The sequence below is a fragment of the Panthera pardus genome, unplaced genomic scaffold (genome assembly GCF_024362965.1).
Source record: "Panthera pardus isolate Hobbes unplaced genomic scaffold, ASM2436296v1 HiC_scaffold_11, whole genome shotgun sequence".
Lineage (NCBI taxonomy): Eukaryota > Metazoa > Chordata > Mammalia > Carnivora > Felidae > Panthera > Panthera pardus.
This window is the reverse complement of record NW_026526666.1, coordinates 88,373,454-88,390,920: the sequence shown is the minus strand read 5'-3', so window position 1 is coordinate 88,390,920 and position 17,467 is coordinate 88,373,454. Positions and strand designations below refer to the sequence as shown.

At 47.2% G+C, this 17,467-nt stretch overlaps 1 protein-coding gene across 2 annotated transcripts in view; it reads left to right on the top strand.

Moving 5' to 3' along the window:
- The window catches only part of NCMAP (non-compact myelin associated protein), a 40,141-nt gene extending 23,199 nt beyond the window's left edge, over positions 1-16,942 (top strand). The window contains exons 1-4 of one of the 2 annotated variants that reach the window (XM_019461825.2): positions 4,773-4,955; positions 7,951-8,039; positions 10,757-10,841; positions 14,139-16,942. In XM_019461825.2, the coding sequence (XP_019317370.1) occupies positions 7,958-8,039; positions 10,757-10,841; positions 14,139-14,280 (309 nt within the window). In that variant the 5' untranslated portion in view covers positions 4,773-4,955; positions 7,951-7,957 and the 3' untranslated portion in view covers positions 14,281-16,942. Of the gene's footprint in view, positions 1-4,772; positions 4,956-7,950; positions 8,040-10,756; positions 10,842-14,138 lie in introns of those variants that run through there. The other variant, XM_053898798.1, reaches the window with a different exon arrangement.
- Positions 16,943-17,467: the final 525 nt, after the last annotated feature.

The following is a 17,467-nucleotide window of genomic DNA, read 5'->3' as shown; positions in this document are numbered from 1 at the left end:
AGCCTCCGTTTCCTGTCAGCAAAGTGGAGACGAGAAGGCCTGCCTTGTACTGATCAGATGAGAAAACGCGTGGAAGCCCGGTGCCTCGCGCTTTGTCGGTGTCCCCTTAAATGGTCGTTCCCTTCCCTTCCTGACTAGAAGGTCAAGGGGGAATTAATTACTTCCCTCTGACGTATTCATGTAGGGGCATAAACTTTCTAACCTTTTAAACTTCTTCCCCCTTCGGGACAGTGGGACACACGGAGACTTACATGAGGGCTCGGACGTGGTTTGAGGGCTTTTGGGAGCTGGCCCTTGGCTTGGGCCCCACGACCGAGGGGCAAATGGAAGCCACGGGTCACATTCCAGCTCTAGGTCGGTCTCCACCACAACGCCCACAGGTCTCCCTCCTGCTGACTCCTGGCACGGCCCGTGCTGCCCTTCTGGCCCGAGGCAAAAATCCGCCTTGTGACCCCTTTCCTCTGGGATTTCTATTTATAACTTTTCGTACATGGAACTTCCCAGGCTTGTAGGTCTTGGTTGGAAGCTCTTGGGACACCTTTCTTTCCGGTGTGGGCCACAAAAATCAAAAAGGAAGGGGGTTCGAGCCAGAATGTGGCAGGATGGGTAAAAAAGACTTAAAAGATATGGTGGGCTTGAAACCCAGACTTCCAGATCCAAAGGCTACTCACCGCTTTTTCCTTAGGACTTTCGTATGATATTGATCAGACACCCCAGTGATCAGTGCTGGGCGAGGCATGAGGGGGGGGTGATCCCCACTAAATACTGATTGGAGGAAAGATTCTTAAAGGAAACAATTCCATTCTCATCCTCTGTGTCTGAGCTCTGGAGACGTGATCCCCATGGTTTTTCTTTGAATCCTCTTAGCGCGATGTACGCGGTGGGCCTGGTTGGATGAATGACAGGGAAAATGGACAGACGAACAGGTGGAAGGATGAATGTGTTTATAGTAGAGGGTGGGTGGCCGGGTATATGAGTGGATGAGTGGGTAAAAGAATGGATAAATACACGACATAAGAAATTTGCTTCCTAGTTTCAGGGAACCAACCAGAAGGATTCAGCATGTAATTGTGTATGACCCCAAATTCAGGAGAGTGTTAAGCCAATTCAGACCCCACCTTTGGGAGCTGTGACACACAATGGGACAGAGTCACGCAGATAGGGCAGGCGGGGTGGGGGAGATGATGCAAAACCTAACAGGAATGGAGAGTCTAGGTGGTGGCCATTTAGGGTTCAGCTAGACTTGGGTCAACAGAATGTTTGAAGGCTCATTCCTAAGCATCCTGTACGCAATGCTGCTGACAAGTCAGAACGCCTCTGTGTGCTCCTCGGTTTGTTCCCAGTCTCAGCTGCCTTCGAGGAAGGATTCCTGCCTTCCAGCCTGAACTGCACCCACTCTCCTCTCTCTCCTAACATCTCCAGAGTCAATATCTGCAAAGAAGAACGGGCTTTTGGAAAACACTGGTTCTTAAGATAAGCCATGAATGGCTGCAGTGTAATAAATAGAACCACAGATTTGAAAATCCCTTAGTGATCACTAAGGGGGGTCATTTTATAGACAGGAAAAGGACCCAATGATCACTGGGTCATTTTATAGACAGGAAAACCAAGGTCCAGAGAAGGGAGAGGACTTTCCAGAGTCACATGGCCAGTCAGTGGCAATGGGAGCCCTGGTCTCCTGGTTCTCACCCCAAGTTACGAATCTGTGGCACACGCTTCCCCACCCCATCCGGCAACCCTCATGCTCTACCAGTCCCTTCAGGATTTTGCCTTCCTGGCAGAGGTTTTACTGTTCCTCAGTGGAAATGCAAGAGCAGGTCAAACCCTCCAGAAGTCTAGTGAATCCCTCTTCCATTCCCCTCCCTGGGACACCATATTCATGGTTTGATTCTCTGACCTCCCTGTTCATACTTCAGTTTGGCCAAATGCAGCAAACACTTGACCAGGTAGAGGACTCGGGGCTCAAGGGCCAAGGAGAGCAGGGAGAACACAGACTGATGTCAGAAGAAAAAAAGAAGGGGGGCCAGGAACTGACATTTACCGCTCACCCACCATCCACCAGGCACCCTGCTGGGTAATTATATCTCACTGATTCTCACAACCTTACGGGATAAAGGGTGTCATCCCTGTCTTACAAATGGAAACACCAAGGCCCACAAAACTGCCTTGGCTTATAGAGCTGGTCAGCGATGAGGCCAAGATCAAAACCCAGATCTACCTGACCCCAAAGCCCTCTCCGGGTCATGAGCTCCTAGACAACGTGCGCTGTTATGACAGAGCACCACAAGTTCTCAAGAGCCACCCAGAAGGAGCTGAGGGCCCACATCAACAAGATCAAGGTTACCAGGGGGCCAATGCAAAGTCTTGTATTTGAGCTCAAAATGCCATTGGCACAAGAGCGTAGTGGAGACCTGGTTATTGGGCAGCAGCTGATCATAATATCGTCCGCATCGCAACGCAGCTGCTCTTGCCTTCTATTTCCAAAGCACTTTGCAGTTTAGAAAGCCTTTCCTCTTACCAACCTCAGGGCTTTGACTGACTGGAAACGAGCATAAGACTAAGTCCGAAAAAAGTTTGGGGTTGTATCAGTAGGGGGGTGTGTGAACAGTATGCTGTGATTGCCGATAATGAGCTATTTGTTTGCATTAACCCAGGGTAATCTCAACAGACTTTGTGCACAGCCACTGTGCCAAATATATTACATGTTTTATCTCTGTTGATTCTCACAACGGACCCCGTGGAGCTTGCAACTCCTGTTTTACAGATCTGAAGACCAAGAGGTAAAGAAAGTCGACCAAGGCCACATAGCTAGAATTCACACTCAGGTCTGATAAGTATCAAGACAAATGTCATTCTGGACATTTCAGGCCCCCTCCGGAGTTATGTGTCCCGTTTGGGGTGCTCTGTCTAAGGGAGACATTGACACACAGCGAAATGAGGAAACCATGAAGGAAACTGTCATTATAAAGATTGTTTGAAGGAGCTTAGAATATTTATCCTGGAAAAAAATAACCAGAGAACATATCACTGCCGTGTCCAAGGGCAGAAGGCTCCTTTAAAAACAGATTGGGTTCGCAGGACTTTTACCAACCGTTTTTGGGTGGGGTTAAACGGGGTATACTGTAGCCAACTGCTATCGCCACCTATTGGTGGGAGGTAAAATTGCTGTGCTGATACCGGCTGCTGTCATTGTTCTATCCTTGAAGTTTTGCGTTTCACCGTTCATACGTAGAGGTGCTTTTATTATTATTTTTTTTATTTTTTAAATGTTTATTTATTTTTAAGGGAGAGACAGAGACAGAGAGCGAGCCAAGGTGGGGGGAGAGAGAGAGGGAGACACAGAATCTGAAGCAGGCTCCGAGCCGTCAGCACAGAGCCTGACGTGGGGTTCAGACTCACAAACCGTGAGATCATGACCTGAGCTAAAGTTGGGTGCTGAACTGACTGAGCCACCAGGAACCCCCATAGAGGTGCTTTTAAACCCCTCAGGGTGTCATGTGTAAGAGGTAGCACATTTACCTTCGTGGGAAGAGAATTAGGACTGATGGGTGAAAATTACAAGGTGGGATATTTTGGTTTCAACATGAAGGTTAATTTTCTGAAAAAAACATCCCGCAAACTCAAGAGGCTACTTGGGAGTAGTGGGGCTCAAGTCTGTGCAAGAAACCACGTCATGCCGAGTTTTCCATGGTTCAGGAGGTGGGGAGAAATCGATCCCAGTGTTTTGGTGGGTGTAGGACATTCATGGGTGACCTACTCTGAGTTACCATTGGCCAGTTGCATAGCGGTCTGCCAGTGTTGGTCGTGTCTTTGTCATCTTATCCAGGAGGGAGCTTTTAGGCCAGGCCAGAGGGAAAGAGGGTACCACTGAGGCAGAGGAGTAGGGGAAATATTTGGGACCGGTGGGATCTGGCAATGTTTATCTTCCAGATATGGCTCTAACATTTGAGCAAGGGCTAGGGAGAGAGGAATGACTCAGAGAGTAAATGGTCCTGACCTTCCGTCACTTCCCAAACCAACCTCCCACACAGGACCGTTTGTAAACAACCCAAGGGAACAACAGTTCCTTGTAGATTCTGTAAATGTGATTAAGGTTCTGCTGAAGACAGAGGTTCAGAGTGTGCCCAAGGGCAGGGGCCAGGAGATAGGACCAGTCAGGGGTCTGGGGTCTGGGGCAAGGGCTGAGCTGCAGCCTGTGTGAGTTTTCTCATCAAAGTGTTACGCTGATTTAGGCCCTGGGTATTGGGCCATTTGTGTCCTGTGCGTTCCCTCGGAGGCAGTCCAGTGCGGGTTTATGGAGAAGGGGGTGCAGAATAGGACAGCCCCTGGCTTGACTCTGAGCCTGGCTACATATTAGCCTTGTGGGTTTAGGTTAATTGCTTCTCTGCTGTGAGTGTCAGTTTCTTCATCTGTAGAAAGGGCAGTAATTTCGCCCTCCTTACCTGATAGGTATGGGGACTGAATGAGACCTCCCTGCATAAGGCACTGAGCACCATGCCTGGCACACGATTTATTATTATTATTGTTATTATTATTATTAAATTAACCTCTGTCTGTGAAAACCATTCTCCCCCTCCCTGCACCCTCTTTGCTTTTCTATGGCCGTGAACCTGGTCACAGACACATTTGACACTGAAATCCCCCTGCTGGACCTCACTTGGTTAACAAGAATCACTGGGTCCCACACATGAAAACACCCACATCCTTGGCCATCAGTGTTCCACCACCCTCCCTCCCACCTTCTCTGATGTGGCAGGAACAGAGATGTCATTCAGAGCCTCCGGTCCGGACATAAGGCAAGAAATGCCCTGAGATTACTCACTGTTCCCTCAGAAGGAAGAGTAGCCGGCCCATCCGTAAGGAGGTCTGCACCCAGCACTGGGCACCCCCGAGGTCACCTTGAAGGGCCTGCAGAGGAATCTGTGTCCTGGTGGCCTTAGGCAGCTGCACTACTGGTCAGTGTGTGTGTGTGTGTGTGTGTGTGTGTGTACATGTGCACGTGTGCATATTTCTGTAGTTACCTGTCATGACCCCCTCTAGATGCCCAGGTGCCAAGAGCAGGTTGATGCCGTGGGAATTACACAGGCTTTGAAGTTTGCAGGGCCAGGTGCAAATGCCAGGTCTGTATCTTCCAGGCTGTATAAGCAGGGAGAGAGAGCTTGATATCCCCAAGCCTTGGGGCCCTCATTTGATCAAGGCAAGAGGAAAACCTGTTTTGCAATGCATTTGCTAATTGAATCAAGGCATGGATTAAAAAACAAACAAACAAAAACCTGGCAAAAGGTCTTGGCACATAGCAGGCACTTGGATAATGGCTTCTGTCATTTTTGTGCATGTTGTTTCAATGGCAGATGTGTCCACAGGCAGGGGTTAGCTTGTCCAGGGATTACGCCATGTCTCTGTCACTAAGCGATCCTTGACCTGTGGCCACCTATTTGCTTCTCTTCTGTTTTTAAAAGGAATTCGAAGAAAGGATTATTGGTGAATCTTCTCAGCTTGATATTGGTAGGGATAGAAGCAGAAGGTTTAGGCAAAGCATAATAAAACTCTTTCCGATGGGACGGGGAGTGGGGGAGGCGGGGGCAGGTGCCTCTCACTGGGAGTGGGAGTGGGGGGGCAGGGGGTGGGGGAAGACTTTCATCCCATGTTCCCCTACGGGTCCCTGTGTATTTTTGGAAAAAGAATTTTTTCTTGCTTTGACCTCCAGATCCACCTGTTTCTCATTGAGTTCGGCAAATGTTTGCTAATACCCACTACAATCCTGAGAGCTACCATTTATTGAGCACTGAAAGCACTTTCCGTACTTAACCTCGAACCCTCAGCTCCCTTGGGAAAAGCTACCTCGTTTTACAAATGTGCAGCAAACCAAGCTGGGAGAAGTCCAGTCACTCGCTCCAGAACTTCTAACTGGCAGCGGTGAGAAGAGCCAGGCGCTCTATCTGGGAGAGGTAGAAGGATATGAAAAAGACCCCGAGTAGCCTCTACCTTCAGGGCCCCAACAGTGAACACGGAAGGTTAACCAGCAGACACAGCGACTGAGACACATGCCATGGTGGCTACTTGGCAGGGCGCTGCCGTGGGGGCAGAGGACAGATGGCTGATTCCGGCTGGGGGACGGGGAGTCCGCCTAGGGGTGGCTGGGCTCAATCTTGAAGGATGTGTTCATTTTGGAGGGGGAGCAGGCAGTGGAACATGGCCCGCGGGCCTGTTTCAGACAGTCAGGAGACAGGAAGCCCAGCCAGGAAGAAAGGTTGGCCCTTGCGGGAAGGTCAGGCAGAGCCCTGCAGGGCTCCTCGGGAGAGCCCGAGCTGCATGGGTCCTAAGGCCCTAGGGTCTTTGGTAGGAAGAGACAGACAAGAACTGGGGGTTTTAGGCAGGGCCCCATGGCTTAAAGGAGGGCAGAGAAAGTGAAGGCAGAGGGGGTCTTTCTGAGTCTGAGGCCCCCACGGGGCGGGGCAAGCCACAGCCTCCAGAGCCCCAGCCTGGGTGCAGTGACCTGTCCCCCCCCCCCCCAAATGGAGGGACACTGACCCTTTTCCATCAGGAGCTGGGGGCCTGGGGAGCTGCTCTCAGGAGAGGCCCACTGGGGGGACCTGGGGAGGCCAAAGCCTGGGGCAGCCAGTCTGCCGACCGCAAAGACCAGGAACGACGGGGGAGGATGGAGCGGTCCGTTGTCACAGAGGTTGGGCAGAGCTTGGTACGAGGAGGCAAGAGGCTAGGAAGAGGGCATGGAAACAGCCAGGGAAGGGTTTGTCCTGCCAGATACGCAAGTGTGGGCGCTGAGAGACAATTGTGTTTGAGCCCAAGAATGCCGTGATCAAAGCTACGGCCTCTCTCACTAGAATGTGAGCTTCTGGAGGCAGGGAGTCTGTCTCGTGTCTCGTAGTGTTGTTCCCAGCGCCTAGCACAGCGTCAGTCACTGAGTAGGGGTTCGATTCCGGAGGGATCTGGCGGGAGGGTCCGGACGCTTGTTTCTGGGGGGTGTGAGGTACTAGCCGCGTACCTCCAGGCTCACTCCTCAAGTGTAAGACCACGGGGGTGTGAGTTTGGATTCCTGTCGCTTTCGGGGCGAGGGGATAGGACCGTGCACTCGGCGAGTATGTTTGAGCCCAAGCTCCACGTCTTCCTCGCTGTGGGACTTTCGTCGAGTCACTCAACCGCCCTGAGCCTCAGTTTGCTCAGCAGCAAAATGCGATGATGCTTGAGAAGATTAATGAGTGAGCTGATAGAGCGTGTGAAGGTGCCTGTGACAGAGCCCGGTGGTCGCTCAACACGCATCATCTGTCCTCCTGCCGAGGGCTTTGTGCCACCTGGCCTTCGTCCTCTCTCCTCTCCTCCCAAACCGGGCCCGTCCCTCAAGGCCCATTCCAATTTAGCTTTTCCTCGAAATCGTCGGTCACGACCCAATGATGGCTCATGTCACTGGCTGTTTAACAATAGTAGTCAAGGTTTCCCTCTGCTTATTTACTTGTTTATGTTCGCCTCCTTAGATTGGAAAACTTCCGAAAACAGGAACATCATTTCGAGCGTTGTAGGGGGTTTCTGACAGTCCCACCGGCATGGGAGGCGGGCGCCCTGGGTTACGTTCTAACTTGGGGCTCCATGAAGCTTTGGGGGCTTCACTTTCATCCGGAAGATGGCAATAATAGCCTCCCTCACAGAGTTTCTAGAAGACCAATTTAGACGTTCTGTGTGAAACCCAGGAGACATTTGATAAATATTGTTGAATTAATTTAAACTGCTTCGAAACATAAAGTTCTTCACAAATGTCAGGCATTAGTTTTAATTCTCCCTAGGAGATAGCGAAAGGCCTTTTATTTACTTGCTACGAGGAGAAACCGCGTGCTTGAATATTCTCCCGTCATCCAGGTGAAGAACGAAAGAGGCGTTGTACAGGGATTATAAAGCTCACTCTGGTTTTAAACAAAATGTCATCTTTGTTCTTACCAGGATCGAGATGACCACGGCCACCCCGTTGGGGGGGACTACCTTCTTCTCACTGAACGTGACCACCAGAGAACAGGACTTTCTGTACAAGAGTAAGGTCAACTTGGCTTGGCGACCGGGGGAGGGAATGGCGGGAAGAGGACCAGGGGCAGCTCATGGTGTAGAGGTCAAGAGCACGGGCTCTGGAGATGGGACTGCCTGGGTCTCAGTCTCCGTTCGACCAGATGCCCGACATGACCACTGCGTGACCCCGAGCACATGACCTCACCGCTTTGTGTCTGAGTTTTTGTCAGTAAGATGGGGATATCACGGAAGCTACCGCATGAGGTAGATGGGAAGACGAAACAATATAATCCATGTCAAGAGCTTGGAATAGTCTCGAGGCACACAAAGTACCTGATGAGTATTATCATTATCATTACTGTCATTACTGTTATTATCATCAGGGAGTTTGGGGGTCTAGAGGGCAACGGACATTTGACTCTCACGTGAGATGTCTTTAAACGAGTCACCTTAAAATGTAACTACTTTCATCCCACTTTTGTAAGGCGAAAACATCCCATCAATTCACAAAGGAGTAAATGAGTAAAGCTGGGAGTAGTCTGGGGAGACACCTGCCAGGAACGAGAGGTCCCCAGAAAGAAAAACTTGATGACCGCTCTTCAGAACACCACTGAATTGTATTAGGGGAAGTTGGGCCCATTTCTGTCATTTCTGTCGATGCCTCTGCACATGGAACGGGCCTCCCAACACTGAAGTGTTTCCCCGGTAAGAACAGCTCCAGACCATGGTAGTGGCAGGATGTCTGGGTCTCTTCCATGGAGACCCAGAAAACATCACTCTCGGGACACGGTCCCACATTAGCCTGCTTCATGCCAGGTGGGGGGACCTTCAGAAACCTGCTGAAGTATTTCACAACAGTTCTCAAGGGAAATGTAGGGGAGCTAGAATTTTCGTCAGCAAGATGGGAATAATTCTGCTTTCATTTAACTAAAAGTGATGACTCTCAGCTAGGCAATTTTGCCCCCTAGATAAAATTGCCAGATTTAGAAAATAAAATACAGGACACCCAGTTAAATTTGAATTTAAGATACCCAATATTTGTTGAGTATAAGGATGTGCCAAGCAATATTTGGGACACGCCAAAAAAATAATTCATGATTTGTCAGAAATTCTCATTTAAATAGGTATTCCATACTTCATCTGGCCACTCGACTACCAGGGGACATTTGACGATGTTTGGACACTTGCCTGTCACAGCTGGTGGGGAGGGAGAAGTGTCATTGGCATCTAGTGAGGGCAGAGATGGTGCTAAATATCCTACCATGCACAGGACAGTCCCCACAACAAAGGATTTTCCAGACAAGGTTGAAAAACCATGAACTAAAAGTATTATCGCTGGGCTCCACAGGAAGGAAAGAACACCAAGCTATTCTATGATGGATCCCCCACCCTACCCCCTCTTTCTTTCCTTCCAGTCTTACTTCCTGTCAATATTTGCACGTAGTTTTGTTTTTGTTTTTGTTTGGTAAACCTTTTATAAGAGCATTGCATACCTTCCCAAAAAATGCATGAATCCTAAGTGCACAGCTGGATGAATTTTCACAAAGTGAACACGCTTGTGTAACCAGCCCCCAGATCAAGAAACGAACCACCACCAGGTTCCCAGAAGTCCCAGCACCCCTTGCCACACGATCCCCACCTGCTCAAGGGAATCTGCTGTTCTGACCTCTCACAGCAGTCCTATATCCGGAATATAAATAGTATCGTAACTAACATCGTCATTCATCTAGCTTTTTCTGTATTTAGGATTATCCCCTAAGATAAACTCCCCACAATCAAATAGATTGGCCTAAAGTATGACTCCCCCTTTGTGGGTTTTTTTTTTTTTTTTTTTTGTATTTTCAATAGCAATTCTGACAAGCATGTTGATCTTGAACATGGACTTAGAGGTGGACATTGGGCGTGGGCATTGATATTGAAATTAGAATCTGAGATATTAAGCTACAAGGACATTCACCATAGCCTTGTTTTTAATAGGGTAAAATTGAAAACAACATAAATATGCTTAATAGAGAATTGGTAAACGAGTCCAAACAATGGAGTGCTACATAACCATCAAAAGTCATGGAAAAAATGCAACTGCATGGAAAGATGATTAGGATAGTGTTGTAAAACTGTGTATGGAACATTGTTCCATTTTTATCAAGTGCACATTTTCCCACTTTTATGACTACTTCCTTGAGGTGGATTTTCAGACATAGGATTAATACCTTTATTCAAAAAAGACCAGGTAGATAGGTATTTAATATGCATACATGCGTATACATGATCACACTGGAGAACGTCCATATGTGTAGATGATCAACAGTTCCTGGGGCGAAGAGTTCTTTATCCTCCCCCACCCTTTTTTTTGCTTGTATTTATATTTTCAAAATATAACTACAAAAATCACATATTACCTTTGTGTCATCAAGAAGAGGGACAGGCGCTTTGCTTGCCTGTTGACACAGGAAGCTTGATGCTATGTTAGGACTGATAACAACAGGATGGCCTGAGACAGAATTTTGGCAGGTGATGTGCTGAGGACCCTGCCCTCAAGCCCCATTGGGGGTAGGGGTACTCTGCCCCTGTAGATATGCATGTCTCTGTCCTGGGGTCAGCAGTCAGGGTCCCAGGACATCACATTCTCTGCCCCCCTTGATCCAATGAGGATGCAGGATGCCCTGTGTAAGCCCCCGTGCCAGTCTCTGAACACTTCTCTTTATTTCAGTTCACACGTTTGCCATTTCCACCCCTCTCCTCGTAGGTTCCGGAGCCATCGTTGCTGCCATTGTCGTGGTTGTCATTATCATCTTCACCGTGATTCTGATCCTGCTGAAGATGTACAACAGGTACGGGACGCCCTGGGCTCTAGATGGTCTTGTCCCGTCGGTGATGTCAGAATGAATGGGAACTGACACTGTGAGTGCCAGTCGCGTGCCCAGCGGTATCCCTAAGTCCGTCGTCAAGCGCTCTAACCCTTTGGGTATCCTTTTTTGACATCTGTTCTGCTGTAGAAACCTCATGGTAATATTTTTGCATCTGGAGAAATATTTTTTACATATAATAATCAAAATGACAATGATAATGGCCTTGAGCACTGTGGGAAGCCCTCGTATGTAACTTACAGTAATAGAGGAATATTTCAATCCTTTTCTCTCAGGGAGCCTTCTGCTAGGTTGTGTTGAGCAGACTACGTAAGTAGTTGAGGTTTCAAATACTGGAATGCCTGTACCCCCAGCTCCACTTTCTGGGACCAAATAAGACAAAATATAATTTGATTTCATAAAGAATAAATGTTGGGGCGCCCGGGTGACTCCGTCGGTTACGCATCCAACTTCAGCTCAGGTCATGATCTCACGGTTCATGGGTTCAAGCCCCGCGTCGGGCTCTGTGCTGACAGCTCAGAGCCTGGAGTCTGCTTCAGATTCTCTGTCTCCCTCTCTCTCTGCCCCTCCCCTGCTCAGGCTCTGTCATTCTCTCTCTTAAGAACAAACAAACATTAAAAAAATGTTTTTAAATAAAGAATAAATGTTGTGTTATCACCTTATGTGTTAGCACCTCTAAGTCGCAACTTTGCTAGAAGGTATTCTTTCCAGGCAAGAAATTAAAATAGACTATAAACACAACCACATCATAGCAGACTTGGAAGCCGTTAAAAAAAAAAAGATATCATAGAAGAGTTTTATTGATGAGGACAACCATATACAGTATATCGTCAGTTTACAAAAATAATGTGTACGTTATGACTATACATGTGGATTACTCACACACACTCAAGAAACATTCAAACGATACACAGCAAAGTATTGACAACCAGTGTGTCTGCACAATGGGATTGCTATTTGGTTCGTTGGTTGGTTTTTGCAGAGGTGCATATATTTATTTATTTTCGAGGAGGTGTAAACATGCATTGTTTTTATTTATTTATTTTTAAATGTTTACTTATTTTTGAAGGAAAGAGAGAGCGTGAGCAGGGGAGGGGCAGAGAGAGAGGGAGGGGCAGAGAGAGAGGGAGACACAGAATCCGAAGCAGGCTTCAGGCTCTGAGCTATCAGCGCAGAGCCTGATGTGGGGTTTGAACCCACAAACCGCGAGATCATGACCTGAGCTGAAGTCAGTCGCTTAACCGACTGAGCCACCCAGGTGCCCCAAGATGCATTGTTTTTATAATAATGTTAATGTTATTTATAAAACATGTATTATATGTTTTATATTATATATTATGTATATATTTTATATAATATATATCTCATATATATTATATAACATATATTGATCTCTTAATATGTGCCAGGCATGATTCCAAGCTCCTTGTATGTATTAACTCATTTAATCCCCCACAACAACCCCACAAGGGGGTAATTTTATACCCCCCAATTTTGTAGGTATGAAACAGGCACCAGGAAATGAGCTAACTACTCAGCCCTCCGTGACAGAGTTGGGATTCAAAGCCAGTACATGTGGTTTCAAAGAAAATGCTCCCACCATTACATGTAATAATAACACTTAATGAGTTATTATTAATATTTGGGGGGGGGGGGTGGGTATTGCAATTTGGATCCATCCCAGACCAGGAAGTGGCATCAAACCACAATGTCTGCCCTTCATTCCTGTCCATCATTGCTGGCGCTCTGAGTCTGTTTTCTGGAGTGTGATTTGGATGGAGACTCTAGTCACCAGTTTACAGTGATGCCTGGGCTGAAATGGAGAGACCAGGGTTCAGTCTTTGGTCTCTTAAAGGCAGCCAAGGCATTTAACCTCTCTGGGCCTCAATTTTGTCATCTTTATTTTTTTTTATTTAAAAAAAAAAAAAAAATTTTTTTTTTTTTTTAACGTTTATTTATTTTTGAGACAGAGAGAGACAGCATGAACAGGGGAGGGTCAGAGAGAGAGAGAGGGAGACACAGAATCTGAAACAGGCTCCAGGCTCTGAGCTGTCAGCACAGAGCCCGACGCGGGGCTTGAACTCACGGACCGCGAGATCATGACCTGAGCCGAAGTCAGACGCCTAACCGACTGAGCCACCCAGGCGCCCCTGTCATCTTTATTTTTTAAAGTTTATTTATTTATTCTGAGAGAGCGCGGGGGGAAGAGAGAGAGAGAGAGTGAGAGAGAGAGAACACACAAGCAGCAGGGGAGGGGAAGAAAGAGGGAGAGAAAAAAGAATCCCAAGCAGCCTCCGCACTTTCATCGAGGATCCTGATGCGGGGCTCCATCTCATGAACTGTGAGATCATGACCTGAGCCGAAATCAGGAGTCTGGTGCTTGTCCGACTGAGCCATCCAGGCGCCCTGATTATGTCATCTTTAAAGTGGAAGGCTCTCCAAGTGTGATAACTGAGTGAGGATTACATCGAGAATGCCATTGTTTTGAGGAATATTTAGGGGTGAAGTGGCACGACCTTTGCAACTAACTCAAATGGTTCATGATTTAAAAAAAACAACCGTGCGCGCGCGCGTGTGCGTGTGCGTGTGTGTGTGTGTGTGTGTGTGTGTGTGTGTGAATGGAGAGAGGGGGGCAGGAGAGAGAGAAGGCAAATGTGGCAAACTGCTAGCCATCAGAAAATTGTTCCATGAAGGATATTCAGATACTAATTGTACTGTTTGTGCAACTTTTCTGAGCATTTGAAATTAAAAAAAAAAAAAAAGAATTATGTTAAGTCAACAAGATGAAATTTCATGCAGACATTAGAATTAATGATTGTTGCCAGTCACTGCATTTTCTGGCATATAAAATGAAAGACTGGATATACGTTTTGAGTCCATTCTCTTTTCAACTACGTAAAAAGTTCTCAAATATTTCTAGCAATAAACTTAGGAAGCACAATGAAACTGCAAAATGTAACTCACGCTACGACTTTGGACAGAAAAAAAACCATAACGTCTTCATTTCGTCTCTAAGAATAGTCACCTATCTGACACCATTCGTTAACAGGGGAAAAAAATACAATTAAATATCTAATCTAGGTTACACAAAAAATGGAAGGGTCAGACGAGCTGAAGTCTAAGGCCCCTCCCACTTGCAAAATTCTGTAGTTGGCCATCAAGCTATGTGATTTAACGATGACCCACGTTAATCCTGTCAGAGCCAAAATCATTGAGTCCATGGGGCAGAAGACTCCAACATGCATGCGTATCTCGTTCCAGGAAAATGAGGACAAGGCGGGAACTGGAACCCAAGGGGCCCAGGCCATCCTCCCCTTCTGCCTTGGGCCCAAACAGCAACAGCAGCCAACACCCTGCAACTGTGACCTTCAGCCCTGTTGACGTCCACATGGAGACTCGGTGACCCCCACCCTGGTGCTATCTTGGCCACCATCCAAAGAGCCTTCTCCCGTCAAGACCCAGAAGCACATTTCTCCTCTGGCAGCTTCATTATGAGTTCCTTCTGGTCGATAGGGGCATCTCTTATTCAATTCCTGATGCTTCAGGCAACCCCTAACCCTGTCCCGCCCCGCACCACCCTGGCTATGTCCATATCCCTATTCCCCCCCCCCCCCCCTTACAAAAAGCTATGGAACATTCTTTTGCGATCTGATGAGGTAGACCCAGGTTGGGAATCCACTGAAATGGATGTGGCTGTCTTCCCCAAACACAGTTGCTAGACAGACAGACAGACAGACGGATAGCCCAGGAGTCTTCTGGTCAGGAGGCAGGGGTTAGGGCATGCCCCCGAGTGTACAACAGGGTCTGCCACTGGGGTCAGATCAGAATGAGTGCCATCTATATCCACGGCTTTGCAGAGCAAAGTATTCAGTCCCATTAATCAGGCACAGGGGAACTAACTTGGGCTAACTAACCAGAAAACCAGCTTGTTAATTTATAACTTGTTCCAGTACTGGATGACCGCTAGCTAGCTCATGACAACCGGTCGGCACGTTTCACCCTCTTTAAGAAACGCTATGGGAGAAACTAAATTCTTCTTGAAAGGTTTCTACTTCATTTGTAAAGAGTCCGAGAGGGACTAGGGTGAACTCCAGGAATGATGGCCTCTAGGGCAAAAGCTTATTGCTGTGTCGCTGGGCCTTGAATGAGTCTGGGGCTAGTCAGAGCCCCTCTTCTCCCTTTGGGGCTGCGTTTAGCCTGACTCAGCCTCATTTCCTGGCTCTCCTCTATCTGGATTCCCAGCAGTCCTCTCTGTCCGGGTAAACCTTCCTTCCAAGGAGCAGTATTAGAGACTGATAAGATTACAGCCCCGTGTATGTTACCTGCGCCCTTCCCGGTCACCTGCAGAGATTCAGGGCACGTTCTCAGCACCACATTCGCACACCGTGTCTCTGCACAGAGCTGATCTTTTCGACTCTTTAGCCTGGAGAACAATCTGTTGAGAGGGGAAAGCATTTTTGAGATTAAGAAGACTTGTCTCCCAAGACCTGCCCCCTGGTCGTGTGGCCTTGGAAGAGTGACTTGAGCGCTCCATAGTCGGTTTGCTAACCCCAAAGTGGGAATGATGACATCTGCCCCCCCCCGGGGTTACGATAATCAGCCACGGACATAGTGAAGCACCTGGGGTAGTGCACAGCACCCAACAGATGCTTAATAAATGACAGCCAGCATTGTTTATTGCAGTCAGAATATGTCTTAAAATCGATGGGTCCGTTAACGTAGTTGTACTTTTTCTCTCTCAAAAAGCTGGTTTTTAACCAGTTGTGCATCTTACCGTTGAAGGCATCTTGGAAGCAAGGTAATAAATCCTTATCCTGTTCTAGAAAGTAACACACGCTGCCCTTTAACCTCACATTCTAGGAGTGTCTCCCTCTTGGAGTCAGAAATCTCCTTTGAGGGGAAATCGAGGGTCAGGAAGGTAAGAAGACTGACCCAGGGTCACAGAGTCCTGCCATCCCACGATAAAAATGCTCGCTTGAATATGTCTGGAAAAATGCTTGCAAATTCTTCCTCCCCAGACAACATTTGTCCCTACTGTGTTTAAATATCCATCAAGTACCAGGTCCTTGGCAAGATGCTTTCACATAAATTGTCCCATAGGATTTATTTTTCCTAATAATCCTGGGAGGTATTATTTTTTTCTGTTTGCAGCTGAGAATTGCAAACTCAAGGAGAAAGGTACTTGCCCAAAGTCCCACAGCTATTAAGTTGCAAAGACAGGACTCAAACTCACGTCTCTTCGACTCCAAAGTCCCTCTCTCTCTGTTGTACCAAATTATTCCCTAACCTCCTGGCTCAAAACACAAGAGTGTGAGCCAAACAAAAGGAGGACAGGGGTCCATGTGTCTGAGCCGAAGTCAGGAATCTAGCTTCCAAACTAACAGCGGGGACAAAGCCATTCTGGTAGCCTCCTTTGGGCTTCCATGATTGGAGCCAAAGGACCCCTTTCTAAGCCCATGGAAGCCCTAAAGATTCTCATCTCATTTCCCCTACCATTTTCCCCAAGGAGCAAGGGGTAGAATGGCATCCAACCAGGGCAAAGCCATTTCCTTAAGGGCTCAAACCCCAAATAGATACGTTTCCCAGAGATATTCTGCTTTAAAAAAAAAAAAAAGACGTTGGGAATGTTCCAGCCCTAAAACCAAACTCTTCTGCCCATAGTGAAATCTAGTAATTCCGACCAGAGGAATTATCCTCTGGTCTATGTTGTTCTGCTAAATGAAAGCTTGGAAGTGAAGGAGGGGGGAGAGGGAAAGAGGAAAGAGGAAGGCCAAGAAAAGGGTTTTAGTGTTTTGTTTTTAACTAATGGAGATAACTCAGTAATCCTTTATGGGCCCCTGTGTGGAAGTTGAGGTGCCACTAAACACATTAAGTCATGGTCCCCGTTCTCAAAGAGTCTGCAGCCGGTCTCCCGAGACAGGGATCTTGCAACACCGCAGAGTTATTTCATTTCTGACAGGTGCATTTCCTAACAGCGCAGATGCTGCCTTATTGGGCCACTGAGTCAATAAAAGATACTAAGCATCTAAAGAAAAATGTCTAAAAATAAAGAGGTTCAAACCAAACATTCCTTGAGTTGACTTCGATTTCATTTAGAGTTAACAAATACCTTTCCTAGGAACTCCCTTTCCCTGACACTGTAAATAGGGTTCTGCAGGGAAGCCTGAGCTGTTTTGAAACTGTGCCGTCGCTCCTAAAGGCCGATGGAAAGGGTGGGCTGCCAGGCCTTCCGTGAGTTAGGAAACTCGTTAATTTGATTAACTATTAGAAAAGGAATCTCATTTGAAAGCCTGCTGTTAAACACGAGACGAACTAAGGTGTCAAAGTTTGGGGACCGCTGAGAGAGAAGTAGACATATAAGAATGCAATCTAAGTCCTATCTAATAATGATGTTTACTGTTAATTGAGCTCCTCCCTAATGTGTACCAGGTATATGAGTGTGTGTGTGTGTGTGTGTGCCTATATATATATATATATATATATATATATATATAGGCATTTTATACCCACCAGCTCCTCTAAACACAACTCCCATGCGTAGGAGCCATCATTATTTCTATTTTTTTGGATAAGGAAACGGGCTCAGGGAG